General features: G+C 38.3%; 4 protein-coding genes across 4 annotated transcripts; 2 read left to right on the forward strand and 2 right to left on the reverse strand.

Annotated features, from left to right (window-relative positions):
* Positions 1–3,074: 3,074 nt before the first annotated feature.
* LOC131022500 (probable receptor-like protein kinase At1g49730) lies at positions 3,075–5,447 on the forward strand. The gene is made up of 7 exons (XM_057952019.1): positions 3,075–3,544; positions 4,017–4,272; positions 4,497–4,549; positions 4,621–4,688; positions 4,769–4,858; positions 4,937–5,003; positions 5,060–5,447. The coding sequence occupies exons 1-7, from the start codon at positions 3,472–3,474 to the stop codon at positions 5,353–5,355; spliced, it is 903 nt and encodes a 300-aa protein (XP_057808002.1). The 5' UTR covers positions 3,075–3,471; the 3' UTR covers positions 5,356–5,447.
* Positions 5,448–12,332: 6,885 nt separating this feature from the next.
* LOC131022493 (glycosyltransferase BC10-like) lies at positions 12,333–14,906 on the reverse strand. Its single transcript, XM_057952006.1, has 2 exons — positions 13,385–14,906; positions 12,333–12,739 (listed from the first exon to the last, which is right to left on the reverse strand). Exon 1 carries the CDS (start codon positions 14,479–14,481, stop codon positions 13,399–13,401), a length of 1,083 nt encoding a protein of 360 aa, XP_057807989.1. The 5' UTR covers positions 14,482–14,906; the 3' UTR covers positions 12,333–12,739; positions 13,385–13,398.
* An 826-nt stretch (positions 14,907–15,732) lies between these two features.
* On the reverse strand, positions 15,733–20,612 carry LOC131022458 (protein IQ-DOMAIN 5-like). The gene is made up of 8 exons (XM_057951948.1): positions 20,358–20,612; positions 19,033–19,123; positions 18,287–18,856; positions 18,100–18,192; positions 17,776–18,003; positions 17,554–17,676; positions 16,912–17,410; positions 15,733–16,153 (listed from the first exon to the last, which is right to left on the reverse strand). The coding sequence occupies exons 2-8, from the start codon at positions 19,111–19,113 to the stop codon at positions 15,990–15,992; spliced, it is 1,758 nt and encodes a 585-aa protein (XP_057807931.1). The 5' UTR covers positions 19,114–19,123; positions 20,358–20,612; the 3' UTR covers positions 15,733–15,989.
* Positions 20,613–23,068: 2,456 nt separating this feature from the next.
* Positions 23,069–25,723, forward strand: LOC131022473 (dnaJ protein homolog). The gene is made up of 6 exons (XM_057951973.1): positions 23,069–23,533; positions 24,028–24,193; positions 24,282–24,423; positions 24,517–24,793; positions 24,900–25,098; positions 25,186–25,723. The coding sequence occupies exons 1-6, from the start codon at positions 23,381–23,383 to the stop codon at positions 25,503–25,505; spliced, it is 1,257 nt and encodes a 418-aa protein (XP_057807956.1). The 5' UTR covers positions 23,069–23,380; the 3' UTR covers positions 25,506–25,723.
* The last annotated feature ends 2,176 nt before the right edge of the window (positions 25,724–27,899 follow it).

A 27,899-nucleotide genomic window follows, 5' to 3' on the forward strand; every position in this document is an offset into this window, starting at 1 on the left:
ATTAGGTTAGACACCTCTGTTTAGATCTTGATATTGACATAAATTTGTGCAAGCATGTATGTTAAGCTGAGACAGTACCACAAGCTTTATTACAGCATCAGTTTTTTTTTGCTGATATGATTTGAGTTATTTAACTCATGCAGGACCAAGTGGCATAATTCGTGCATATTTTGAAAATTTGCTGAACGCCAAAGATGTTGTTGAGTTTGTTAAGAAGAACCCATTCGGTCAACCAAGGATATATCACGAAAGTGACCCATTTTGGTCCAATGTAATAAAACTAAATCGTAAAAAACTAAAAATGAAAAAAAAAAAAAGAACAATCAAGTATAAATGGGCTTCGATCACTAAAAACGACTTTAAGAGTCCAATTTAAATTTGAAACTCAAAATGATGCAAGAAAGTTGGAAGGACGTATGAGAAGTGGCAATTTTGCATTATGAACTAGTGTGTGACTAGGGCTGTCATGGGCATATTTTTGGGTCGGGTCGGGTCAACCCGACTTTTACATATATCAAATCAAGTACTTGAATCTTCATTTGACACTTGTATTTTCTCCACCTCCTCTTGTATTTCTAAAATTAAAAAAAAAAAAAGTACATAAAAATGAAAGAGGTCGCAGCAACTTCGTAGGTTTAAGAGATAGGTTTTTGTTACTTTTACTCATAGTTAACTTAATTACTAATTAGGTAGTAATAGAATACAGAAATGATTAGCAAAAGAAAAATGAAAATGAAACAGTATTTAAATCCTAATTAGTCTAAACTCTAACATTAAATTAACGAGCCAATTTGGCCCTGATGAGGAGTAATATGTGCAGAGCAGAGGATTGGTCTTCGTCAGAGGAACGGGCCTCGTCAAAGGAATGGGCTTCACCAGAGAAGTCGCCTTCGTCAGAGAAGTCACTCCCGCCAGAGGAATGGCCTTCGCCCGAGAAATGGCCTTCGCCAGAGAGATCACCAAAAGAGCGGAGAAATCTCCCGTCTAGGGGCAAATTTACTGTTATGCCCTCGACCACGCGAGGCGCATGTTTTAACAACGAATTTACTATTTTGCCCTCAACATGTAATCTATAAATAGTCATGCACACGCACCATGTAAATCGACGCTTTTCTTCACTCGCAATACTACTGCAGTCTTACTTTCGTGCTTTCAACAACTTAGTATTTCTCTCGCTTTTCCAAACAACACTAGGTATAATTCGTAATTCTACAACAAATCACCGATTAAATCTATATCTGCCCGTTTATAATTCACCAGGCCCGAAAGCCCGACGGACTTAATGTAACTCGTCGATTAAATCTACGGGAATCACTTAATATTATAATTTAGAAATATTATTTCAAAATACAATTAAATAATTATTTAATGTAATAGTACAATGACAAATCAATAAAAGAAGTGTTACATTACAGATAAGTGAAGGGTTAAGTACCAAATACCCCCCCAACGTTGGGGCCCCTATCGCGTATAGGACCCTATAGTCAGGGTAGGCGTTGTTTACTACCTCAACGTGGCTAAATCTAAGCAAATTCCCCCCTGCGTTTTAACACCGTTAAGTCACCGTTAATTTTTTTTTTTTTAATTAAGATGGTCTCTCCCTCCTTCTCTAGTGAGCGTCGCCGGTTGTCGCCGCCTCCGGCGTGGCGAGGCCGGCGCCTCCCTTCTTTCCCCTTTCCCCTATTTAGAGACGAAAATGATGAATTTCCAAATTGAAGCATTAGACAGAGCTAAGCTGCAAACTTGGTGAAGAATTGATGAAGGCAAGCATTGACTTGATTAGGTCTCTCCTGATTGATGAAGTGGCCAGTATCCTCAACCACCACGCACTCCTCCAGCAACGGCACGTCCTGCTTGAATCCGCAGCCGTGCACGTACTCCTTCACTCCCGGCGTCGTATACACCATGTCCAGATCTCCCACCATGAACTTCACCGGTACTCTCACCTTCGCCGCCGTCCACGCCGCCGTCAGCTCCCAGTTCAGATCCAGCGCCCGGTAGTAATTGAGGCCGCCGGTGAACCCCTTCTGTTCAAATAACTAAGAAACCCTAGATCTATTTCTGATTTGAGGAAAAGGGGAAGAAAATGAAGGAAAAGAGGGGAAAGAAGGGAGGCGCCGGCCTCGCCACGCCGGAGGCGGCGAGAACCGGCGACGCTCACTGGAGAAGGAGGGAGAGAGACGGTATAGCAAAGATGGAAAGAGAACGCAGAGGAAAGTAGAGAGGATGCTCGATGGGGGGAGAGAGAGAGAGAGAGAGACCATCTTAATTAAAAATTTAAAAAAATAATTTTTTTAACGGTGACTTAACGGTGTTAAAACGCAGGGGGGATTTGCTTAGATTTAGCCACGTTGAGGTAGTAAACAGCGCCTACCCTGACTATAGGGTCCTATACGCGATAGGGGCCCCAACGTTGGGGGGTATTTGGTACTTAACCCATAAATGAAAAAATTAAATAGTGAAAATATGAGATTTATTCAATTTCTCCTATCCTTTTTCATTTGCAAGAAATCAAAGTAAATATAAGCATAAAATAATAACAAATAATGTTTAAAATAATTCATTTTGTAATTACCTTACAATCTATCACATCTCAACTTCAAGACCATGAAAGAGTTTATTAATTCATCGAACTCGATTAGAAAAAATATTTTTTTACGTATTATGTTCAACTGGTGGGCGATTTAAAATTTTTTCCTTAGTAAAAGTTTTCACATTGCCAATTAACACGACTTCATGAAGACATTTTCTTCAGGGTAATGTGCCCATACCAAAACACAACAGTGTTAATAAATACACATTTTCTAGATATCGTTTTGTATTTTAAAACACAACTGTTGGCAAATGTGTTTTTCAAAGAAATATGCCCATTATAAAACACAACTGTATTGACAAATACACGATTGTTGGATACCGCTTTGTATTTTAAAAACACCATAAATGGTTGATGTGTTTTCAAAGAAATATGCTAATTTAAAAACACAACCGTGTACAAATATATACTCTTAGAGAATATAACTCTTGGGTCCAAAAGCACAACTTTAGAAAGACATGTTTTTAAGGATAAAGTGCCGATTTTGAAACACTAGCTCTTGCAAAATTAAAATCCCACAAAATAAATTGCCTATGACATGCTCGATTTAACTGGAACCCCCAAAATCCTATATCTTCCATATTTTTTTCTCACTTTATTTGCAGAAATAATGTTGAATGGACACACAACATTAACAAATGTGAGATTGCCACTTTTACCCCCACACTTGCAGCCTTTTTTTTTAACCGAACAAACGGAAAAGGTGACTGCTTACGACAAAGTGGAAACTTCCATCTCTTATTTTACTGCAACTCCATTTCTCAAAGATGAAACCTTTGGATCCTATGATCCACTGTCGCAGCAATTAATTATTCTTCCCACCTCTGTCACTCCATCTTTAATCATTTCCAAATAATAATTTACAGGGGAAAAACAAAATGGGCACCGAGAATATGTTTCTCAAGATCAGGCTGCTGCTTCTTGCTCTGTTTCACCTCCGATCCCAACCCAGTAAGTTCACGTTTCTTGATTCTTGGTTTTAATTCTCGAGAATTTTCTGGCTTTATGTTTTTGCTTAATTTTGAGTTATTTTCAGACCATTTTTGAAGAAATTGACGTCGATGATTAAGTTATGAGCTCACTCTGTCCGATTGAATCAGTAGCAATTTGATTAGTTTTAGGGTTGAAATTTGGAAATTTGAATAATTTGAGGTGATAAAAATTCAATCTTGAAAAGTTTATTGAGCTAAGAATGAAGATGAAGAGGGGCTAGAAGCAACCCCCCTTCCTTCAACAAAAAGAAAATAAAAATGGAATTCGGTTTTTAGGGGGTAATAATGATGATTTTAGGGAGTGATTACTGTGTTTTTTCGAGCAATAATGCTGCATTATTCTAAAGAAATGTGTAGCAAAATATGTGTGCTTATTGCAAAGAAATATGTATGTTTGACTAATGATTCATGTACACTTAATTTTACGTAAGGTCCGCCTGTTCTGCTGAAACGCTACTCATATAAAGATATAAAGAAGGCGACGGATGGATTTAGGAGAGTATTCGAAAACTCATCTCAGGAGGCCTCTTACAAGGCCAAGTTTCAGAATGGGCGTGTTGGGGTGGTGAGAGAGGTGAAGCTATTGGATGAAGACGATGATTCCTTCTCAAAGGAGGTTCGACTCTTGGGGCGCCTGCATCACCGCCACATTGTGGCACTTTATGGCTTTTCAACTGGACCTAGGCGGTATTGATCTTCATAATTACATTAATTTTTGCCCTTACCTATTCAGTACTGCTCCTTGTTATCTCTCTGTCTGTCCTGCCTTATATCTATGTGCATTCGCGTATTGTGTTGTGTTTTGATCTTGCTGCTTAAATCTGAGTTTTGGTTATGAAGGTGTAAATAGATGAATGGTGATTCAAATGAAACTTTTTGAAGTCGTTTAGCATTGGCTCGTGGTGTTTCAGGTTCCTAGTATTCGAAAACATGGAAAGAGGAAGCTTAAAGGAGCATCTGTCTGGTAATTATTTTGGTTTGAAATGTTGTGTTGTCCCTCTTTCACTTTGGCATGACTGTTGTTGTCCTCTTCAGATCCATTGAAGACTCCCTTGAACTGGCGAACGAGGCTGAAGATAGCCGTTGGCATAGCTGCTGCAGTGGTTAGTTCTCATGCTACCCACCGTTAAACTTATAGGATCATAAGCCTTACTGCATTATCATTATGTGATGCACGATGCAGGAATATTTGCAATTTTTCTGTGATCCACCAGTTTATCGCGTCTCTATAAGTTCAAGCACCATAATGTTGGATGAAAATTTCACACCAAAGGTAGCTACTACGCGTACACTTTGTTGATAGACGAGAGAAACGAAGGTAAGTAACCGTTGATTCCACTTGTTGCTGCAGATCTCAGGCATTAGCCTATCCGGTGCTTCTGAACACAATGCCACAGCCTCTTCCCGTTGTCCAAAAGGTACAAAATCTAGTTGCCCGACACGTTGAAATCCTGCTGACATTCTCCGATTGCAGAATGTAGAGAGGAGGGCGTCATCTTCCAGCTCGGGCTGCTCATCCTGGAGCTGATCACCGGCCAGTCATCCGATAAGGGTGGTGTCGATTTAGCAGAATGGGTTCAAGAACCGCGTTTCTTGAGATCGATACACAAGATGATAGATCCTGATCTTGGTAATACCTATGATCCAAGAGAGCTCAACGGCCTCCTCAATGTTGCAAGATTGTGCATAAGATCTGTAGATGAGACTAGAATATACACCCCTCAAATTTTGTGGTATTTGCAGAAAAAGATAGGGATCACAAGAAAATGAAATTTGTGAGCCATATTCATTTTTTTACATTCTAAACTCTTTTTTTTTGTTATTATTATCATTCAAATGTGTGATTGTGTTTGATTCTTCCATCGGCATTTGTTAATTTATACTTGTTCTAAAAGGCGTTGGATCGTATGATCGTCCACTCTTCCAACTAGATTGATGGCGTTTTGCTTACATTTTTTGTGGCATTTAATTTTGGGTTTGTGGTCAAAATCCAACTGCATAGTTGACAACCCTAAAATTGATAATTAATGCAAGAGGTACATAATTGGCCCCAATTGTAAGAAATACTAATAAATGAGAAATGGGTCAAATTGACTTTTATGCCCATAGTATAGAGGAGGTGCATCATTAAATGTTACATTATTGGATCTTCTTTGGTACTCTAGTTTTGACTCCAATTTGCACATGTGAATCTCATGTTTATCTAATTAAGGCTCTAAAAAATTAATGATCAAAGAGATACTAATTTTACACATCAGCCCAACTATGTCCATAAGCACATATGTCACTTATGTAAATCATCATTTAAATATTGAAATGATTTTGGGAACATTTACTGAACATGTCGATGTAAGTATGGATTTTTCAAGACTAAAAAATAACTCGTTCGAATGATACTCCATTCGTCCCATTGATATTATCCTATTTTCTTTTTTAGATTGTCCCATTAATTTTATCTTGTTTTTATATTTGGTAATGGTTTTACACTGCAAACAATATGATCACACACTTTTACTACACTAATTATACTCTCCTTAATAACCGTCCTCAAAAGAAATGGAACAAGCCTAATAGGACGGAGGAAGTATATGATTACGAAAATTGGGTTGAATTTAAATAAAAATTTATTATCATGAAAATTGTGAAAACAATGCAATAAAGAGAAAAAAAAAAGAAAAAAAAAAGAGGTTGTCGCCAAAAAATACTCAAACTTTGTCAATGTTCTAGTTTATATCATGACTTTTTTTTTGCCCAAAAAAAATACACGAGTTTAAGATTGATTCTGAATAGTCTCACGATGGACAATTTCGCTCAAATTTAATCCAAATAATCCACTGATTATGGGATTAAAGTAAAGTTCTAAACCAATTATATGGTAGAATAAAATAATTTTGCCCAAAACCAATCTGAATAGTCCCACTACTTGCTATTTTTCACTGCGACATCAAATTGGATTTAGGTGAAATTTTCCGCCGTGAGATGATTCAGAATAGATCTTAAACTCATGTATTTTCTGACAAAAAATAAAGGTCGTAATATAAACAAGAAAATTGACAAACTTTAGATATTCTTCGACAATAGCTCCTAAAATAAATATATTTAACGTATAAAATTGTTACACTATAATAATGCATTGAACAAGTGAACATAGTGCAGTATTCTTATAGTTCTCACAATAGAAAGTTTTTATTTGAACCATTTCCCACAAAAATATGTGTATGAAAATACCTATGTATCACGACTCACATTTTATTGGCATCTACAAAGAAATTGTTATTTGCCAAAATTATTCCCAAAAATTTAGGACTCCTATACATTTTATATGTAATGCACCTCTAAATGTCTGAACCTATAATATGTTTTTATGGTATTAAAAATGCGATTGATGTTTGCATTTATTTGACGTCGTAGATACCACTTCGGTAAAATTTGAAAAGGATAGCCTTATTTGACTATGATATATATAGGTACAATTTATCACATTCAGTTTTTACAATTTAGGGAATAATAGTTTTTTTCATTCCTAAAGCGATTGGCCTGTTTTTCTTGATTTGGCATTTAAACTCCCCAGATTTCCGAAATTGAGGGAAACTACGTAGAGTGATAAATAAAAATTATCCACGTCAATAAATTAAAAATAAAAGTTGTCACACAACACAATGGTTAATTATTAGGTTTAGGTATTTGTATATATGAGTCTTTAATATGAGGCTATATTAGCGTTAAAATTGGACTCTCAATATTGAAACATAGTGGATTTCAAATCTAAAGTTAGGGGGGTGTATTCGTTGTGGAATTTGATGGATTTCTATGGATTTTAAAAGTCTGGGTGTATTCGTTCAAGACTTTTAAAAGTCTGCAGAAATCTGGGTGTATTCGTTCAAGACTTTTAAAAGTCCTTATAAATCTGGGTGTATTCGTTCAAGACTTTTTAAAATCCATACAAATTTAGGTGTATTCGTTATTCCATTGACTTAAAATCCGGAATGACTTTCATGGATTTCATCCAAAAAATACACACGACGAAATCCGGCCAAGAACCACGAGAATTGAAATCCATGAAATTTTAAGCGAGTGCTGAGTTCCAGCGCCCGCGGCCAAGAAGCCAGCGACCGCTGGAACTCAACAATCGCTGGATTCCATTTGTCTTCTCACTGATGGCAGCCTTTGACCACAACGAAGTAAGATAAAATTACACCAGACCATACATTTTGTTTGTAAACATGGTGGGCCTCCCTTAAATGATGGCCAACATATATATTGGCCAATCATATATATCCACAACTTAGTGATTTGGTGAACTCAGCTATTGGGGCTGCTGGTGCAGGATCTAATGTCAGTAGTAGTGGTGGTAATGTGAACTATGGTGTTTGATGTTTCCAGCGGTCGCTGGAACCCAGCAGTTGCTGGGTTTCCAGCGCTCGCTGGATTCCCAGCGGTCGCTGGGTTTCCAGCGGTGCTGGAACTCAGCGGGCGTTGGTTTTCATGGAATTCAATTCCAGAATTATCCCCTAAAATCTTCGAAAATCAGTGAAAATCGGGTGAAATCCAACCACGAATTCTTTGAAAGTCATCTGGAATCTATGTGAATTCCATGAAATTTAAATTCTATGGACTTTTTAAAATCTGTGGAAATCCACAATGAATACACCCCCCTTAGTATATTAGTATATCAAATCTGAAATTCACAAACTTTTAATTAACCAAATGAAATATAAGAAGGTTGGAGGATGATTTTGTGATTAAGTGAAACATAAACGGAAAATGATTCGGCGTTAGTATTTTCAAAATAAAATATTGGAAGGTTTCCTCTCTCCAAACATATAGTATTCGAAAAGGATAATGAAATTCAGGTGTGGATTAGTCACATTCATATAAGTTCAAGAACTGGTCTACCAAAATTAATGAAAAGTTGACTCATTTGTTGGCGTATTAGCTAAATTATAGTAAAATATAATAGTGATTACCACTCAATTTTAAGAATATTTAAAGAAAACAAGTGGATTATCTTTAATCGTTTTGGGTATAGTTAGCACTTAGCATAATTGGTGAAGTGATTGCTCACCAAATTTAGTTCATTTCTTTAGTATTAAATTAAAATAACATCATCGTCGTCGAATTGTTCTCCATTTTAATTCATATATACTTTGCTTGTGGTCTTTAAATTCGTTGCCTCAACTCCCACCAAATATTAAAATACTTATTTTTGTGATTACATGATGATGTATCCATAATCTTGGCATTTTCTTTCTCTTGTTTTATATGATTAGAAAAAAGACAGGATGATATATTTTCCGAACAAATTAAATACTTGCAATTGTATGTTCATAAATTTCCACTTAGTATCTTGATGAGAAAGATGCTTTGTGGAATTCAAATTTGATCCCCTATTCATCGTGAGATCGTAATTCCATCAATTTTACTACTTCAAAATACATCATTAAAGTTGCCAATTGTTACCTTCGATACACAGAAGAAGCTTTGTTTCTTGAGAAAATGTAAATTAGAAAATGTTAGTTAGAGCATCCACAATGCTTGCACCCATAGTGGGTGCAATAGAATGGGTCCCACTTCTATTGCACCCACTCCCACAATGGTATTGCACTCACTATGGGTGCAATAGATTTTATTTTATTTTTGAATTAGTTTTATTCTAGTTTCCATTTTACAATAATTAAGAAATTAAAATTTCATTGAATTAAAATTCAAATCCTACATTGTTAGAAATAAAAGAAATACAAGAAATTAAAATCCTAAATTATTTAAATTAAAACAAACATAAAATAAAAAATCCTAAAAATCTACGGGATGTTGTGTCGTTGCTTGATCTCCGCCACCTTGCACATGTGAAACGCCAATTCGTCGGGATTCATTTGAGAGGTGTCCCGGCTCATCAACATGCTATCGGCGAGGTCACGTTGAACTTGGGAGAACGTTTCCATTGCATTCACCATATACGCCATGTACCCGAGAGCTTTTTGGTTATCCTCCGACGTCTCTTCGGCCTTTTTCTTGCCTTTCCGCTTGTCTCTCTTGGCCGCCTTTTGGCCTTGGGGCCGGGTGGAGATAGAGGCGTCACTAGAAGTCGTTGTGGGAAGACCGTCGGACCCCTTTGATCGTTTGTCCGAATGGACATCGGAGTGAACATCCCCGCCGAGACTTGAAAATTTCTTCGACTCGCGCAAGATCTTCCATGCATGCGAATACCGGAACGGAACACGGTACTCGGCTAGCCACATTGCCTCTGCTTGCTCCAGGATTTGAATATCACTCATGCCTGATTTCCATTGATCATGGCATTTTTTGTGCATGGCCTCAAACCTCTTCGTATCCTTCGACACCCGTTGAAAGTGAGATTTGATTTGCGTGACGTCGCGTGAAATAGATCCTTCGGGCCTTTTAGCGTTGTACTCGGCGCAGAGGGAGCCCCAAAACTTCGCCCCTTTTTGATCGACACCCACCACAGAGTCGTGGGTGTGCTCGCAATACAAACGGCAAATTAGCACCGTTTCTGCCGGATAATAGTTGCTACGTTTGGATGCCGCCGGCATAGAAGCAATCTCCTCCACGTCGGGCTCGGGCTCGGCAACGGCGGCAAAACGGGGGTTCAAATTGGTGCCCGCCGCTTGAAAGGCATTGGATTCTTGCGTGAACGGCGAGAATCCTTGCCTGGAAGCATTTGATTCGCCGGGGGATGGATTTTGAGGATGTTCACGCCAATAGTTGCTCCAATCGCCTTCCATTGCTATTTGTTGAAATAATTTAGAAGATGAGGGGAATGGATGAATGAGTAGAATGGATGAATGATAGATGATGAAGAAGAGAATGAGGTTGTATATGTATATATAGAGGGAGTATAGAAATTAAAAAAAAAAAAATCTGCAACGGAAAAGTAAAAACGGTCGAAAACGGCTAGTTTTTAATTTTTTTTTTTTTCGGCCGAAAAGGGGCGCGTGTTTTACACGCCTCCTCCATCGCACCCACTATTCACGAGTGCGTAGCTTCGCCTCCCCTCCTTCACACCCGGGTGCGGCAATGGTGGTGGGTGCGATAGGCCGGGTTCGATCCGGCCATCGCACCCACCATTGTGGATGCTCTTATGGATAATGAAAATGAAATGTATGCCAAGTAGGATAAAGGTATTTTTCTACATTTGCGTGTATAAATCCACTATGTGTTTGTGTTTCTGACCTCAATTTGCTGGGCGGCCTAATTAATCATGTGAAAAAAAATTACTACATCCGTCCCAACCAAGATGATATATTTCTTTTCGGCACGTGATTTAAGAAATTTTTAGTGTGTAGTATAAAAGTGATAAAGTAGGAGAGAGAATGTAATAAAGTGATAAAGTAGGAGAGAGATCAGAGAAGGTAATAAAGTGATAAAGTGTGAGAGAGAAGGTAATAAGGGAGTGAATAATTAGTTGTAATTCTCCAATTAAAGTCCATTATTTTTTTCATATTTAGAAGTGTTGCATCTTCGTTGGGACGACCCAAAAGGGAATATGTAGCATCTTCGTTGGGACGGAAGGAGTATAATTTTAAGGCTATAATATCGAACTAGTGTAAATAATTTTAAAATTAAATTAAGTCGATTTTACTTAAAGTGTATTGCTATAACGAATACAGGTTAAAATAGAAGGTAGTCCTGCTCTGGGATCTACAAATAGATCAAATTAAATTCAGATCTAAGAAGGCTGCTATATAAAATGAAATATTTTATGTTAATTCCATTGCTCAAGTTTGACCAAAAGTGAAGAAAACTTTGCGAGAAATCAAAACCCTCACCGACACTACTCTATGATTTCATTATTTATCATTCTTTTTTTATTTTTCTTTTTTCGAAAGACGAAGTATTTCTTTTAGAAGTATTATATAAAAAAATTATTACAAAACTCTTCAAACATAATTATTCGAAAAACTCTCATTGATTATCAATATTTTTCTATTAATTTCACTATCAAAAGATATCATCTTCAAGAAAAATTTCTAGAATGACTATAAATAAGACCAAACAGCATCCCTTTCAATTCAACAACCAATCGAGGTAGGCCTAACTACCCACCCCCCTAATACATTTTTTTAATCTTCTTTTCCTTATTTTTTTTCTTTAAAAAACATATTTTTCTTTGTTTTACAGTTGCTTTTCTTCTTTTACTATCACAATCACATTTTAATTTTAATTGCATAAACAGATAAAACTGAGAATCAAATACTCTCTATGATGAAATTGAAAACTCATAAAGTTTCTCATGTTCATACTACCAAGTTAGTACTAAGTCATCCCAATTTCGGGCAACAACACATCAACAAGATATGCATGTCGAATTTGAATCCTAATAGTAAATTTTCACCCTTCAATATAAAGTAATGTCCAAGTAAAGCATCCACTAAAATAAGCAATAGGTAGGAAAAGATGTAAGCTTCAAGCATCCATTCTTTTGCATGAAAAAAAAATTTTAATTAGTTTCAAGAATCATTTCCTTAGTCACAAGATGTTAAACAAGATATATATTCCAAGTAGCTGCACTTTCATACTTGCTTTTTCAATCTTAAGAGTGCTTATTCAAATCCACATTCAAATCAAGAATTTGGTAGATGAGAATAAGAGATAACCCAATATCAAAGCAAGGGAATGTCAAAGAGAGCAAGATGAAAGTAACAAAAGAAGCCTAAAGGCAAAAAAGGTATCGTGTTATCGCCTTTTCTTTAACTAAGGGGATCACCAATCAATTACCTCAAATCAAATGAAGGGAAATGAAATAGGCATTGCTTCATTATGTTGAGCCAAGAATTGTTCCTTTTTTCTCAAACTTGGCCATCCATACCATTCATACATATTTACAACTATAAACAAAAGGGACCAAAAGTCCCAATCACAATTCCAACCACTCTATCTATTGTGGGATGTGTACAAAGCCCTATTGAACCACCATTGAGAAAGCATCACACCACCAAATTACACCACAATAAACATAGTTTGCAGTCCTACACATTTAAATGACACTTAAAATTGCTTGAGATGGAAAACCATGGGGTTACTTAGGTTTAGGGCATTTATTTTTACCAGCCACTTAAAGAACCTAATCCCGCTCAGGTTTCAACATCCTTTCCTTCCAAAAGACTCTCAAAATTTGCCTTCAATGTTCCTTCTTCTGCAACAAAAAAAGAAAAAAGGGGTCGATCATATTGTGTATCATTCTGCATTACATTTTTATCAAGACCAAGTTTTAGAGAGCATATCTAACTATTTCAACAATGTGCAACTTTTAATCACTCCCAAGTTTAATATAGTTCAAATCATATGGGGAGAAGGAATCATGTAAAGTTCTCCAAGATATCAACTAAAGTATCTATAAAGCCTCCCCTACATGGAATTGTTCCAAGAAAAGAATAATCGAACGAGGTTTGTGGTAATCCATTCATTTCACTCCCTAATTCTGAACTGACCAAAAATGCAGCACAAATGCGCATATTTACATCTTGCATCCCACTTAAAACGTGACCACTATAACCTAATTTGAGCATAAAAACACTAACTTTAATCCAAATTATCACCACCCTATGTCAAAAACAATCAAAACACAACTAAATAAGGCCAATAAACTACCACGATTCTCAGCAATCAACACAAGAAATGATCATCAGAGGCAACTATATAGACCAGACCACATTATCAGAAATTCAGAATTCTGAGTTAAAATTAATTAAACCATCCCAGAACTAGCTGAATCAAACAAGTTGAGAACTAATTCTAAGCAGAAATACATTTAAGTAAATGAACAAATCATCTAACTCACCGATGGCAAAATGATTAGTCCTTAAAGATAGCCTCGTCCGCCATTTCCATCAGAGGCTTCAAGCAATCGGGTGAGAATTTCCTCGCGAACATATGCGAATAGCTCGAATTTGACTCCCTAAGCCTGTAAATGAGCTCGGGTGACAACTCGGGAGGGTGATAAGTGTGCGGATGGCCATTGACACTATCAGTCCAATTAACCCTAGTCAGTGTATAGTGGCTGCAGCCATTGGGATCCTGCATCGACAAAAGTGTGGGGAAATAGTGCTCTTCTGGATAACAGGACTCCACATTTAAGCAAGGCAGTTTGAATTTCCGCCAAAGCTGCCTGTCCTTAATCACCATCAACGCGTGCCTTCGCGTGAGCACGAAAAACTGTGATCCGACGCGGAATTGATCGAAATTGACCTCGGGTAGCATCACATTCGGGCCCCTAGCGTTGTACCGATCCCATAGAGTCGATTCACTGTCGAGAATCTCAATGTAGCTCGAGAACTCCAAGTTCCGCGACAACCTGCCCAGATCGAAGAGGAAATTGTATAGGTAGTTGAACGAGTGGAGCGGGATGCAGTGCTGCGAGATCAGGGCGAAGTAGGCGTTGGACGGGTCGTCGAGCATCGCCGTCGCGAGGAGGCGGCGCGCGGCGGAGATGAGAGTCGGCGAGGATCGCTGGGTTCGCTTCGAGGGGATGAGCCTGTCCTTGAAGACGCCTTCGAAGGGGGCGATTTTGACGAAGGGGTCAGCGTGGATGTAGATGTTGTAGTGCTTGAGTGTGGCATTGGAGAAGAAGCGCTCCCAGAGGGGGGCGAAGTGGAGGTTCGAGTTGGTGAGAAAAAGGAATGCGATTTTGGGGCGGCGGAGACCGGCGGAGAGGTGCGATTTGGCGGCGGGGAGGCGGACGGGGCGGCGGGAGAAATTGGCGGAGTCCATGGCGATGGCCTTGTGGAAAAGGGAGAGGTCGTCGAGCTCGTCGGGGAGGGAGATGGAGATTTGGCGCGGCGGCAGGATTCGAGGTGCGAGGAAGAAGAAGAGGACCGGTAGGGAGAGGAGGAGGATTAGGGCGGGGACCAGTGGGGAGGAAGTTGAGGAAATCGCCATGGCTGCGGATGAATTTCTTCCTCACTTTGTGTGTGTGTGTTTTGAGGTTTGATTGGAACACTAATTTGGGGTTATGAGGTTTATGGGAGATATAAGTGGGATTTCATGGTGGTGACGGTGTTGCGCTAGGGTTCGGATGCGGTGGCGATTTGGTGGTTTTGGGTGGTTTTGAGAATTAGATTAGAGATTTGTGTAGAGAACTGAAAGTAGAGAGAGAGAGAGAGAGGAGAGATAAAGGGCAGTGAAAATTGGGGGGAAGGGCTGCGGAAGTCGGATATATGACGGGAAAGCATGGTCGAGTTAACGCCGTTAAATGGATCGCTTTTTCTTTTTTCTCCTTTTTCCGCCATTTTCTTTTTCCTTTATGGATTTCTTTCCCTTTTTTTATTCCGATTCTTTTATGAAATCAGTATACTATTTTAATTTGTCTTCTGTGTTTTACTGTTTATTTAGGGTGTGTTTTACTGAATCAGTTGACCAATTGATGCCTTGAAAGAACGCACAAGCAGACTAAAATAATACTCCCTCCGTCCGCCAAAATTATGTAAAATTGCTTGGGCACGGGATTTAATAAAATTGGTGATGATTTTGATGTAGTGGAGAAAGGGTCTCACCACTTTATGAGATGTGTGGTTAAGATTGAATTTTGAGTGAGTTTTTTGTAAATAAAGAGTGTTAGTAAGGATAAAATATTAAAGAGGATGGTGGAACCATTGCCATAAAAGGAAAGTGACATAATCTTGGCGGACGCCAAATATAGTAATTTTTACATAATCTTGGCGGACGGAGGGAGTACTTCCATGAATAAAAACAAGTGTAGAGAAAACATTTGAATGATCTTTTGGTTTCTTCTCAACTTTCAATTGTCAACCATTGATTGATCATAGCATCTAAATTCTGACAATATTCTCAAATTCAACTAGATTCGAAAATAATAATTATGGTGGTGAAAAATATTTTTCCAATTATATGAAATGAAATTGCTTTACGAACACAATGTTTTATTTTACCCTAAAAATCATTTATTTATCTATACACTAGATAATGCTTGAGACAGACAATTAAAAAGAACTACTACAAACCTTGTATAACCATCAATACATGTTTTATACAGTATCTGGTATAGAATAGACGTAGGTGGCATACATTACGATGATGAAGTGATGAAGTATGAAATACGAAAGCTTCGAGAAACGGCATGGTAGGTCCCACACAGATTGGGGAAGAAAGTAATATGCATGGGCACATAGCTAGTCGATAGAAATAAAGTAGTTAAATCATTATCTTTTAAAGTGTAGAAAACAAACTCATAATACAAATACTGCTAAAATGAAGCACTTGAATACATATCATATACAAAATAGCTGTTGAGTTGAGACAATTTCATTCTTAGCTCTCTTAACTTTAACCATTGGAGGCCACATTTGAGCTAACGAACCTTTTTGTGGCTGTTTCCGCTCCAAGAATGTGTGTTTGATGGCAGATGAAAGTGGATAGTAATGAGAGAGCTAGCGGCTGAGCTTCGAGGGCTTGACATCGTTCCCGTTCAGTTTGCTTCTGGGATTCCCGGCTTTCTGAGGACTTTGAACTCGAGGGCTTTCCGTTCGAGGACTTCGAGTGCGCGGGCTATTCACAGCACTTTGAGCCAGAAGCCTAGCTCCATGCATTGTCCCTGTTTCAATCAGATTTTGGAGAAGCAACCAAATTCAAGAATTGCAAGTGAGATGGATGATCCTGTGTATTTGTGTGTCAATGTAAGAAACCACAGACAAGTCCCTATTTCAATCAAATTGTAGAAAAGCAAGCAAATTCAAGAATTGCAAGTTCTCACTTGGTTGTGCAATGGCTTGGATCTCACTATATATATATGACAAGAATGTGTGTGTGAATGAGAGGGAAGATATGTCCCTACTTCAATCAGATTATAGCAAGGCAAGAAAATTCAAGAATTGCAAGTGGAGACAATGGCTTGAACCTCACCATAGTTTGACAGAACCACAACTCACATATGGAACCAAATATGACAAGAATGTATGTGTGTGTGTGTGTGTGTGTGTGTGAAGATCTGTCCTAGTTCAATTAGATTGCAGCAAGGCAAGCAAATTCAAGAATTGCAAGTGAAGATTGCATATTTGCATGAGAATTACCAGGTAACCATCATAAATCGAGACATCAAGCCTGGTAATACCCTACTCGACAGACTTTCAAGCCAAGATTGCAGATTTTGGTTTGGCAAGGCTCATCTTGGCACTAATTTTGCAGGCACATTGTAAGTAATTAATTTTGTGTTCTTTATATATTGAGAATTGCCTTTGATTGTGCAATGGCTTGAATCTCACTATATTTTTTACATAACCAGAACTTATATAGGAAATCAAATATGATAAGGATTTGTTTGTGCGAGTGAGTGTGAATGATAGAGACCCTTACCAGGTAGAGACAATCGCTTCTTGTCTTGAAAATCCGAAAGGTTTGATCGCTCTCTAGGAGTACTGAACGATCTAGAACCAATAGCTTTCATAGGTGTTCTTGGACTCCTACTCGAAACAGGTGTGGTGGGAGTTTCCAGCGCAGCAGATAACCTCCTCGGTGAAGAACTCTTCTCGATTGTGATGTTGAAACGGGGGATAGTTTTCCCATTTCCAATACTTGACAATGGCTTTCTTTCTGTTAATGGAGATGTTGGTACATTCACCAGAGAAACTCGTTCACTTGTAGGGCTCTTCGTTCCATCTCTAAGACTAGCGTCGTCTAAAATGTCAGTTTCCCAAGGGCGAACAGCCATCCATCTCTCCAACCAATTCCAGCCCCACTCAGTTTTAACCGAGGGAAAACCAGCAGGTGTTGCCTCCTGCTGCGGCTGCTCTTGCTGTTGCTGATGCTGTGGCTGCGGCTGCGGCTGTGGCTGCTGCCTTATCCCGGCCTGCCACTGCACAATAAAGATTCTTTTCATTTGAAACATAATCAACATATTAGAGATATTGCTTTTACACCATTGGATTCTTGTGCACTACTCTCTTACACCCAGAAATTGCTAAGCTGTTTCTCAATAGAGGATAAAGAGACATTTACCTGACGAGCTAAAGCATACGCTCTTGCTTTTTCGCGTTTAGCTGCGGCCTCCTGCCTTTTCTGCCACCTGGCTCGGATTTCAGCAGCAGAGCCAACCTTGTTACACCACCCATTCTGGATATACTGTCAAATAATTTGAGCGGCGAAAAGCAAATCATGTCAAGATTTTGAGTAACTCAAAGATAATATAACCAAGTGATTTGCGAAAGATGGCTTAATTACTTCAGGTCTTTTAGCTGGAGCCTCGACTTCAAGTTGCTGTATTAGCTTCTTTTGTACTGATTGATTCTCTAATGCAGTTTTGACATGCTTTGCACGGGAATGCGCCTGAACTTTTACTAAAGCTTGAATACAGCGAAGGGCAATGGCAGCTTGCCTTTTCACAGTATGACCTTTCACTAGGGCTTGAAGTCTCGCCAGTCCTCTTATAGCGCGAAAGGCTCGCCTAGCCTGATGCGTAACAAGATAAAGAAATCAAAGCTATTGCTCATTCTGGTAAGAAAACACTAGAAACATATTATTTCCAGAAATGCATCAATTCTATACCATGAATCCTCTATAAATAGTTTGGATGCGTATGGCAGCCGATTCTTCACTCATAGGCAGTCGAGTATCAGTTTTAGGCGCTTCATTTGGCAGCTGAAATGAAGAGGAAAGCACGAGATAGAATTAAAGATAGCTCTCCAAATTTGGCAAGCAACAAAACAGTTTAGAGATTCAATGAAAGCTATACCAGAAATCCTCTAATGGCTGTTTGGATACATCTGGCTGCCGATTCCTCCTGCATATTCCCGTCCTCCTCTAGAGCTGACAGAAAGTTTGCATCTTCAGCATCTAGAGCTGCGTATTCCACCTCGAGTGAGCTAGAATGTGGACTAATCGGATCAGGATCCGACTCGAACATCTCTCTCACATCCGGTGTTGCCCATCCTTCTACTGCATCATCGTCTAGTCGAGCTGCACTCTGCTCCTCCGGTGAGTTGGGTGAATCCAAAGCTGACTTGAAGTTTCCTTCCTTGGCATATACACCCATCCATTCTTCTCTCCAATCCTCTTGAGGCTGCTGCTGAGGTGCATTCTGCACACGTGGTGAGACAGCGGGCGGATCCTCTGAAAGCTGAGCTGCGTTCTTTGCCTGAAGTGATGTCGAAGGCGCACCACCGGATTGGTCCATCTCCCACTGCCAGTTTGCATCTTCAAATTCTGTGTCCACATTCTCATTCAACTCATTTTCATATCTGCCTTTCTCAGGCTCAATAGAGGGCTTGCTTTGGTTCCAACTCTTGCCAACATTTCCAGAACTCTGCACATTGAAACCAGTTTGAGATTTGTGATTCATCGAACTTTTCTACATTTGGATCAACAACTAATAGATGGCAGTCTCAAGGCATCATCCTATCTGTGTATCAAACATCAAAAGAATTGCAATACACAATAATGATGTTCTAAGGAGAATATATATCAGAAAATTTCACCAACATTTTCCTCCTCCGAAGATACTATTTTCTCTGATTTCTTCAAACCAAGCAATTGTTTGATCCATCTCCTTGGAGCACCCATCTTGTCAGAGCTGCAGCAGAAAATCCAGAAAAGAAGCATCATAATTTGGCACGAATCAACCAACATTTCAACAATCCCTCTTCACAGATCATTGTAGCATGCATAAAAGAAGCAAGCACACGAGATAAATGAAAGCTTTCTAACGAATAAGCATATGCCTCAACACAAAATGGAGGTCATAAAGTGCATAAGCCGGTTGTACATTCCATGAAAGCAAAGTACCCCAATCACCATCAAATTCACAGATTCTCTCGCACAATATGATCGTCGCCATTAATTTCAGCTCAACTAATCAATCAACGAGACAATTTATGCTATAATTATAAACACCCTACAATGAAGTTTTATATTTCTCCCAACGCATCATGCAATTCCGCAAAGGCGAACAAAAATTTGGGGGCAAATCAAATGAAAAATGGCAGCAACTATGCATTTTGGATCGTTGCAATCTTCACATTGCAGAAAGGGAATTTTTATTGAGCTTTAAACAAAGCGCAATTTCAACTTTCAGTTCAGATTATTCAACGCAAATCCGAATACCCAAATTGCCAAGGAAAAAAAAACTAAGCGACGTACTATTATTACGGCTGAATTCCATTTCGGATAATATCATAAATCCATAATACGTTGCTCTGCATGTTGAAATATATATATACATAATTATCAACAAAACTCGAACAAATTCGTATTTGACTATGATATCTCGTTGAAATGGTAAACTATTACACTTAATCATATACTGTGTGCTTATATATGGATTTATTGAAAGAAAAATCAAAATTTGGACATGGGCAAAATTCGGGTTGAATAAAAATAGGTCTAAATTCCAATAGTCAATTAGACTATTCCGTTTCTTTAGACACAGAGTCGTAACAGTAGATTTTTTACGTAGTAGTAATGATATAATTTTAATTTCTTAATATAATTTTTCTTTTTTAGATATCTTAATAAATCCGGGATTATCTGTTTTTTCGGGGGGAAGACTGTAATATCTTTAATATAACTTCCAAAAGAATTGTACATGCAATGAAGCTTGATATAAATATTTAAAATTTTAACATAGCCTTCAGATTCTTTTTGTGCAAAATCTTCGAGTTCAATCAAAAATTATTAAAAGATGTGAGAAACCAAGAAACGGAAAATATTTAGATATATATAGATATAGTCATATTGATAATCATGCAGGCAAAAATCTATATATTTTAAACAAATTTCATCTAAGCACGCTTGTAAATAATCAATACCTGCAATAAACTCTCACGAATTTATAAACCAAGCAGTAAAAATACGTGATTTAATCCATGCAACTTCCACTGGAGAATTTCTGAAGATGAAATTGAAGATGCTCGTCAAAATTATTAATAATTACTAAATTTTGAAGACAAACGCACACTTTAATTTTCCCAGAAACAACGTAAAAGGGAAAAAGATTGTATGCGTCTGCGGAAATGAATAGAGTAAAGGAAAAATTCAAATAAAAAAATCCACTAGAAAAATGTGGCCAAGAGCATGTACCGGCGTTGCACCTATTTATTACCACCAATTTCTTTTAGGTTGAAATGCCTTCTATTTTCATTGATTCTTGTTGTCTTCTCATTTTCTTTTGTTCCTTCAATTTCCCTTCTTTTCCTATTGTTTTAATTAGGGCGTAACCCATCCAAATTCGACGGAACTCACTTTACATCGTTATTTATAATCATTTTTTATTATTTTATTATGAAATCATTGTTATATAAACTATTTTGTTAATTAATTTAGTTTGGTCAAATTAAATTGATTGGCATTTTAAATTATATTAATTTCAACCACTTTCTTAATTAAAATGTTAATTTTTTATTGGAATATAGAAATACTCTGTTATATCAGTTTTCATTTAATGAAGTTTTATAAAAAGTTAACGTGGAATTGTAGATGTTAGGAAAATAAAAAGAAGAAAATATATAAATTTGACGTGAGATATGATTGAGGATTGATGTACCACATTTGTTGCTAATCATAACATCTGGAGTTTGTGAAATTAAAATTGATTGTTGAGCATAATCTCGCCTGGAGCTTGAATGATCATGAGCATTATCTTATTTGGAGCTTGAGAGTTGAGAGGTCACAACTCAATTCTAAGCATCATATGGGGTTGAAAGACCATAACTGACTTATGAGCATCATCTTGTCTGTGGTTTGAAAGATCATAACTAAGTTTTGAGTATGATCTTATTTGGAGCTTGATATACCATTTATGACTTACAAGTGTTATCTCGTTTGAAACATGAAATACTATAAAATATCATAACTTATGGAGCTTGAGATGACATCATCAGTATAAAATTATATTAAATCATAATTCCAATTGTCATCTTACAACTTAATTAATAATAATGATTAAAATTTTTATTATTAATTTGAATTAATTTAATAATTTATTAATTTGAATTAATTATAATCACAGCTTAAGCAAAAAAATTCTCAATACCACTCGCAACAATTTCTCAAATTCATTCGGACACATTTACACAAACAGTTTTCCCATCGAAAAACCACACATAGTCAGTTAAAAGCCACAATGAAAAATCACACATAGTCATCTAAAACCTACACAGCTGCAGAACCACAAATGAAAAGCGATTCTCACTGCCCGATTCTGACGGCACAACAGCTAATTCATACAGGGAAGAAGTGGACCGGCGCGACTCGCCGGATTTTCAGTGTTTGAGGACAACGATGGATTCAGACGGGGAAGAAGAGGACCGACACAACTCGTCGGATTTTCAGGGTTTAAAGCAGCGACGCAACGACCCCCAAACCACCACCACCGCCGACCACCCTCAGATCTATATCTATGTGTGTGTCCATGCCGCCGACCACCCTCAGATTTGTGTGTGTGTGTGCGCGCGTGCAACGACGTTTTCGGGGTGTGTTTTGTGTGTGTGAGCGCAACAAAAGAGAGAGGGAGAGAGTAGAGGCGAGTGAGAGAGAGGTCAGGGGGCGGGGCGGCGGCCGGCGCTGCTATCATTCACCGGAGAAGAAGAAAGCAAGAGGCGGACCAGCGGGCAGCGTGTGCGTGTGTGTGTTTATTTAAAGTGGGTTTAGGTTTAGTTAGAAGCTTTAATTAAATTAATTAATTTGACTTAATTAAAGTAAATATTTTCATTTTAAGAAAGTGACCACTTTTAGTGGAACAAATCAAAACGGAAAGGTGACCATTTTTTTTGGGACAGATGGAGTATCATTTGTGCCAAAAGTACCAATTTACCTTTTTTTTTTTTTTTTCTGTTGATACTTTTGACACATGGCTCGTTTGGTTTTCAGTAAAGGATTATGTAGGATAATTTGTAACCAGGATATTTAGCGTGGATAATGACAGATTATTAATACTGAGTTGGTGTTTGCTATCATGGCTAAATACAGAATATCCTGGTTTAAGTTAATCCTAAGGGGGAGGTGGTATTATTAATCCTAAGAAATCTGGATTAATAATACTGGGTCGTGGGATTAAACCGGGTCATCCGCATTATTATTAAATAATACCAAACACTAGACTGATCTGTACTAAATTAGCTAATACAGTGTATTAGCCAATATCAAACACGCCCTAATAGTGCCAACCAACTCGCGCAAATTCAAATTTGGTCCGCCCTAATTAAGAGCAAAACAGTTTTAAAACGTAAAAAATGACTAAAATTTGTATTTTTTAGAGTAGTGGTCAAATATGAGTTTCATTGCTCAATATAACTATCTCACAAATTGACTCATAAATATTACTACTAGAATTTAAAATAATATGCTCAAAACATTTATATCTTAATTCGTTACATAAACTTTAAATTTCCTATTAGTCGAATAACACGTTTTTATTACTAAAAAGCGTCAGAGACAACGCGTAAAAGCGCGCTCTCATTCAATTTGCACAGAACAATCTAGAAGCGAAATCTGGACCCTCCTTCGACAATCAACGGCCCATGCCCCACTCCCAACAAAAATAAAAATAGCAAACAAATTGAAAGAAAAAGGTAGAGAATTCCAGATACTTCACCCATCCAAGGAAACTACCTTTGCCCAGTCCAACGGCCAGGATCGCATCATTTCTCCATCTCCACCGTCCGAATTTTCATTATAAATATTCGGCCCTTGTTTCGCTCACACTCGCATTAACGAGTGTTACTTCTCTCTCATCTTCTTCTAGCTGTAGAAGCTCTTGTTCCGAACTCGCGATCGCGTGTGACAATCGATCCCTGTGATTCTCGACTGAGGAGTTAATACTGAGTAATTGAACATGTTTGGAAGAGGGGCGCCAAAGAAGAGCGACAATTCGAGGTATTATGAGGTCCTTGGAGTGCCCAAGACGGCATCGCCTGATGATTTGAAGAAGGCGTATAAGAAAGCTGCGATTAAAAACCATCCTGATAAGGGCGGTGATCCTGAGAAGGTATTGTTGATTGATTTTTTTATTTGTTTTATTTTAGTGGGTGAAGAATTTACCGAGGGTTTTTCGTTCGATCTGTGTTGATTCTCTTTTGTTGCTTTTTGAATGTGAAAACGATGGGGATATGTTGGTGAATTTTTCTGATAAATTGAAGACGGATAATTTGGCCTTTGTTTAGTGGAACGGTTCCTGGATGTAATGTAAAGATGCATTATTGATGTTTCTTTTGTATTTACAGCATCAGTTTGATAAACATTGAACGTGAACTAGGTGTTGTGATCACATTTGTTGATAGCTTAATTCTACTGTAACAAGCTGTTTGCTGACCCGAGTGCATTGTTTGACATATTGATATTGGATTTTACGCATGACTTGGTTGGTTGAAACAGTGTTATATGCTGCGGTGTTATAAATTTGTTTTGTAACAAATAAGAATTCTTCTAGCCTCGTTGGTGCTTAGTTTTATTGGAGGACTGAAACTGTGGTATGTGATGCAGTTCAAAGAGCTTGCTCACGCGTATGAAGTCCTGAGTGATCCCGAGAAACGTGAAATCTACGACCAGTATGGTGAGGATGCACTCAAGGAAGGAATGGGTGGAGGAGGCGGCATGCATGATCCATTCGATATATTCTCCTCATTCTTTGGTGGGAGCCCATTTGGAGGTGAGCACGATCCACCTTGTGCATGTTTTCGAACTGCCTATAGTACTCTTACCTAATTTGTGTGTTGTAAATCTCCTTGTGTAACCAGGTGGTGGTAGCAGCAGAGGAAGAAGGCAAAGAAGGGGAGAAGATGTTGTACATCCATTGAAGGTGTCTCTTGAGGAGCTCTACCTTGGGACCACTAAGAAGCTCTCATTATCGCGCAATGTTATATGTTCAAAGTGTAGTGGGTATGATTTTGCCCGTTCTTTTTTTGGGTGCCCTACTCTGCTTTATTCTTGAGAATTGTGGCTAACGTGGTTTGATGTGCTCTTCTCTGACAGTAAAGGATCGAAATCAGGAGCTTCAATGAAATGCTCAGGTTGTCAAGGAAGTGGTATGAAGGTCACAATCAGGCAACTTGGCCCCGGTATGATCCAGCAGATGCAGCATGCGTGCAATGAGTGCAAAGGCACTGGAGAAACCATCAATGACAAAGATCGGTGCAGCCAGTGCAAGGGTGAGAAGGTTGTTCAGGAGAAGAAAGTCTTGGAAGTCCACGTTGAGAAGGGGATGCAGAATGGACAGAAGATTACCTTCCCCGGAGAGGCTGATGAGGCGGTATGATGGTTATATCCTGATTAATCTTGTCTGCTATTGGTGTTGAGATGTTCCTGGGATGATAGGATGTTCTTTATTTGTTTACTTATGCTGTTTTCTTATGCAGCCTGATACTGTGACTGGAGATATAGTGTTCGTGCTCCAACAGAAGGAGCACCCCAAATTCAAGAGAAAGAGCGATGATCTCTTCACGGAGCACTCGCTGTCGCTAACTGAGGCCTTGTGTGGCTTCCAGTTTATCTTGTCTCATCTAGATGGTAGGCAGCTCCTCATCAAATCGCACCCGGGAGAAGTTGTGAAGCCTAGTAAGCTATTCGCTCTGTTTTCTTGGCTTGGTTTTGTGATGATTATATGGTGGGGTTCGAGTTTACTAATGTGTTGACCTTTTACAGATTCATACAAGGCTATTAACGATGAAGGAATGCCAGTGTACCAGAGGCCCTTCATGAAGGGCAAGCTCTACATCCATTTCAACGTTGATTTCCCTGAAACCCTAGCTCTCGACCAAGTCGCTGTATTGGAGAAGATCCTCCCCACTAGGCCGCAGTCCCAGTTGACAGACATGGAGATTGATGAGTGTGAGGAGACGACCCTCCACGATGTCAACATCGAGGAGGAGATGAGGAGGAAGGCTCAGCAACAGGAGGCGTATGATGAGGATGATGACGACATGCACGGCGGGGCACAAAGGGTTCAATGCGCCCAACAGTGATGGAGGTGTGTTGAAATCCCCTCCGGCAATGTAGGGGGGCTGAAACAAAAAGAATTTATTTGAGCTGTGAGGCCCCCTAGTGAAAAAGACTGGTTTTTTTGGCCTCGCCTGTTTGTGAAAACCATATTCTCTCATAAATGCACACAGTAATGTTCCTTCAACTAGGTTTGTGTCTGTATGTGATATATTTTTAATGATAATGCACGATCCTTGTTTCATCGTTTCTATATTTCTGGCGACAAGCTGAATGTTCGTTTGGACCATTTTTTTTTTGCTTCCTAAATTTGTTAAGGCGTTTGATATTCTATTCTTAGAAACAGTAATTTTTGGAATTGAAGCTATATTTAATTTCTTTATAGAGTGCATGCGTACTCTAGTGGACTAGGAGTGAAGGAGGCTTAAGCTCCTTCTTAACAAAATATTTATTATTATTATTTATAAAAAAATTATCAAATTGTTGGTATTTTTTGCAAGTTTTTAATATTTTATATTGGAAATGTAGAAAATTTAGTTTTTTTTTTTATAGAAAAATTTATCAAATTATTGGTATCTTGCAGTATCTTGTGCAAGGTTTTCTATATATATATATATAGTACTTGTATAAAAAGACGTAATAGTGCAATACGGTCTTCAGTGATGCCTAAGATTAAAGGTCTTGGGTTCGAGTCACCTGCGTTATCTTTAATTTTTTTATTTAATATTATTAATTTATAAAAAAAACATAGTACTAAAAGTTCATAAGCACGCCAATTCCCCTCTCTCTTATCGTGTGAGGCATGTGATTGGTTGCCGGGAAATCTTTTCGCCACGTCATACAATTTTCTACGTATTTTTTTTGAAATTGCTTTATAAATAATAAATTCACCAGATGTTACCCCGTTTGAATACAGTGATTATATTATGAATGATAGATAGTGTTCATTATTCTATAGATACAGATACTCCCTTCGATACAATATTAGGACTCCCACTTTCTAAAAAATACTTTTTATGGAAATAAGATAATAATAATAATAATAATAGAATAATTCAAAATGATATCTGAAACATCAATAGTAGGACCCATGGACATGTATAATACTCCCTCCGTCCCAGCTTTTAGTATCCAACTTTTATTTTTTGGCCGTCCCACATTTTAGTATACATTTCTATTTTTGGTAAAAGTAGGTGGGGCCCTTACTCCACTTTAATTATTTTAACTCTCACATAAAATGTGGGACCCTTATTCCACTCACAACACATCAATCACTTTATTAAAACTCGTGTCGTTCTCAACTGGATACCAAAAGCCGGGACGGAGGGAGTATGTCATAAATACTAACTTATATTACTCATTCTCTCCCTCAAATATCTCCTTCTCTCCCTCAAACATCTTCTTAAGGGAAAGTGACATTGATTTTAATAAAAATTAGTTGTGTATTAGATGAGTGGAGAATGAGTTCGACAAAAAATGAAAATTGTAATTGTAATAGTGAATGAAATTATTTCCAAAAGTAGGTTAGGAAGATATTTTAGGGATAGACCAAAATAGAAAGAGATGAAGATGTTTGAAGGATGAAGGGGGTAATAAATAAATTAAGTAATAATTAAATTAATACTGAATTAAATGCAACTCGCATAATATTAACTGAATTTAAACTAGTACTCCCTCCGTCCCATTATTGAAGACACACTTTCCTTATTGGGTTGTCCCAATAATAAAGACACATTCTATTTTTGGAAAAAATTAAGGTATATTACATTTAATTAATCCTACCCTAATTACACTATAAAACTTGAAACCCTAAACTATCTAACCCATTATCTCCCAAACCCACTGCCCCATTTCTGGAACACACCCAAATCCGCCGCCCATCTCCTTCCCTTTCTCGGTGAAGTCGCCGCCGGCGAGCCAAGGCCACCGCCGAACACCGTCGCCCCTCCGTCCACTCCCTCACAACAAGAAGACTCCCCCAGAAATTCCGCCGACAACAGCGGCGCCCTTCCTAGACCACCTAGATCTACTGAACCACCAGAAATTCCAGCGACAACAGCGGCGCCTTTCCCACGCCCTCCCTTACGCTGCCGACGAACACACCAACAGCTTGCGCCGCCGGCTCTCCTCTCTCTTCAACCAGATCCATCGCCGCGGCTCCGTCCTCTCTCTCTCCGATGGCAGCAACCATCGCACAACCACCACCGCCCTGAGCCCTAGCCCTACATCCCGCCGGCTCAACCACCGACACCTTGCCCGATTCATCACCTCGCGTCTCCTCGCCTGAAATCCAACCTCTTCCCCAAATTGAAGGTTTGGGTTTAGGTTTTTAAGTAGTTTTGGCTTCTGAAAATTCTTGAAATCTTGTTTGAAATTTAAAATTTTGAGATTGAAGTATTTTCTCTTTCAATTTGGTTTCA

The sequence above is a fragment of the Salvia miltiorrhiza genome, chromosome 1 (genome assembly GCF_028751815.1).
Source record: "Salvia miltiorrhiza cultivar Shanhuang (shh) chromosome 1, IMPLAD_Smil_shh, whole genome shotgun sequence".
In the NCBI taxonomy this organism is placed as follows: domain Eukaryota; kingdom Viridiplantae; phylum Streptophyta; class Magnoliopsida; order Lamiales; family Lamiaceae; genus Salvia; species Salvia miltiorrhiza.

Bases quoted from the DNA above. Each gene is read 5' to 3' on its own strand.
- LOC131022500 (XM_057952019.1), top strand. From the start codon at position 3,472: ATGGGCACCGAGAATATGTTTCTCAAGATCAGGCTGCTGCTTCTTGCT. The intron at 4,689-4,768 runs GTTAGTTCTCAT...TGCACGATGCAG, and splicing joins TTGGCATAGCTGCTGCAGTG to GAATATTTGCAATTTTTCTG. The intron at 4,859-4,936 runs GTAGCTACTACG...TTGTTGCTGCAG, and splicing joins ATGAAAATTTCACACCAAAG to ATCTCAGGCATTAGCCTATC.
- LOC131022493 (XM_057952006.1), bottom strand. From the start codon at position 14,481: ATGGCGATTTCCTCAACTTCCTCCCCACTGGTCCCCGCCCTAATCCTC.
- LOC131022458 (XM_057951948.1), bottom strand. From the start codon at position 19,113: ATGGGTGCTCCAAGGAGATGGATCAAACAATTGCTTGGTTTGAAGAAA. The intron at 17,411-17,553 runs GTAAATGTCTCT...TTTATTGTGCAG, and splicing joins CGTATGCTTTAGCTCGTCAG to TGGCAGGCCGGGATAAGGCA. The intron at 16,154-16,911 runs GTAAGGGTCTCT...TGATTGAAACAG, and splicing joins GAAGCGATTGTCTCTACCTG to GGACAATGCATGGAGCTAGG.
- LOC131022473 (XM_057951973.1), top strand. From the start codon at position 23,381: ATGTTTGGAAGAGGGGCGCCAAAGAAGAGCGACAATTCGAGGTATTAT. The intron at 24,424-24,516 runs GTATGATTTTGC...CTTCTCTGACAG, and splicing joins ATATGTTCAAAGTGTAGTGG to TAAAGGATCGAAATCAGGAG. The intron at 24,794-24,899 runs GTATGATGGTTA...TTTCTTATGCAG, and splicing joins CCGGAGAGGCTGATGAGGCG to CCTGATACTGTGACTGGAGA.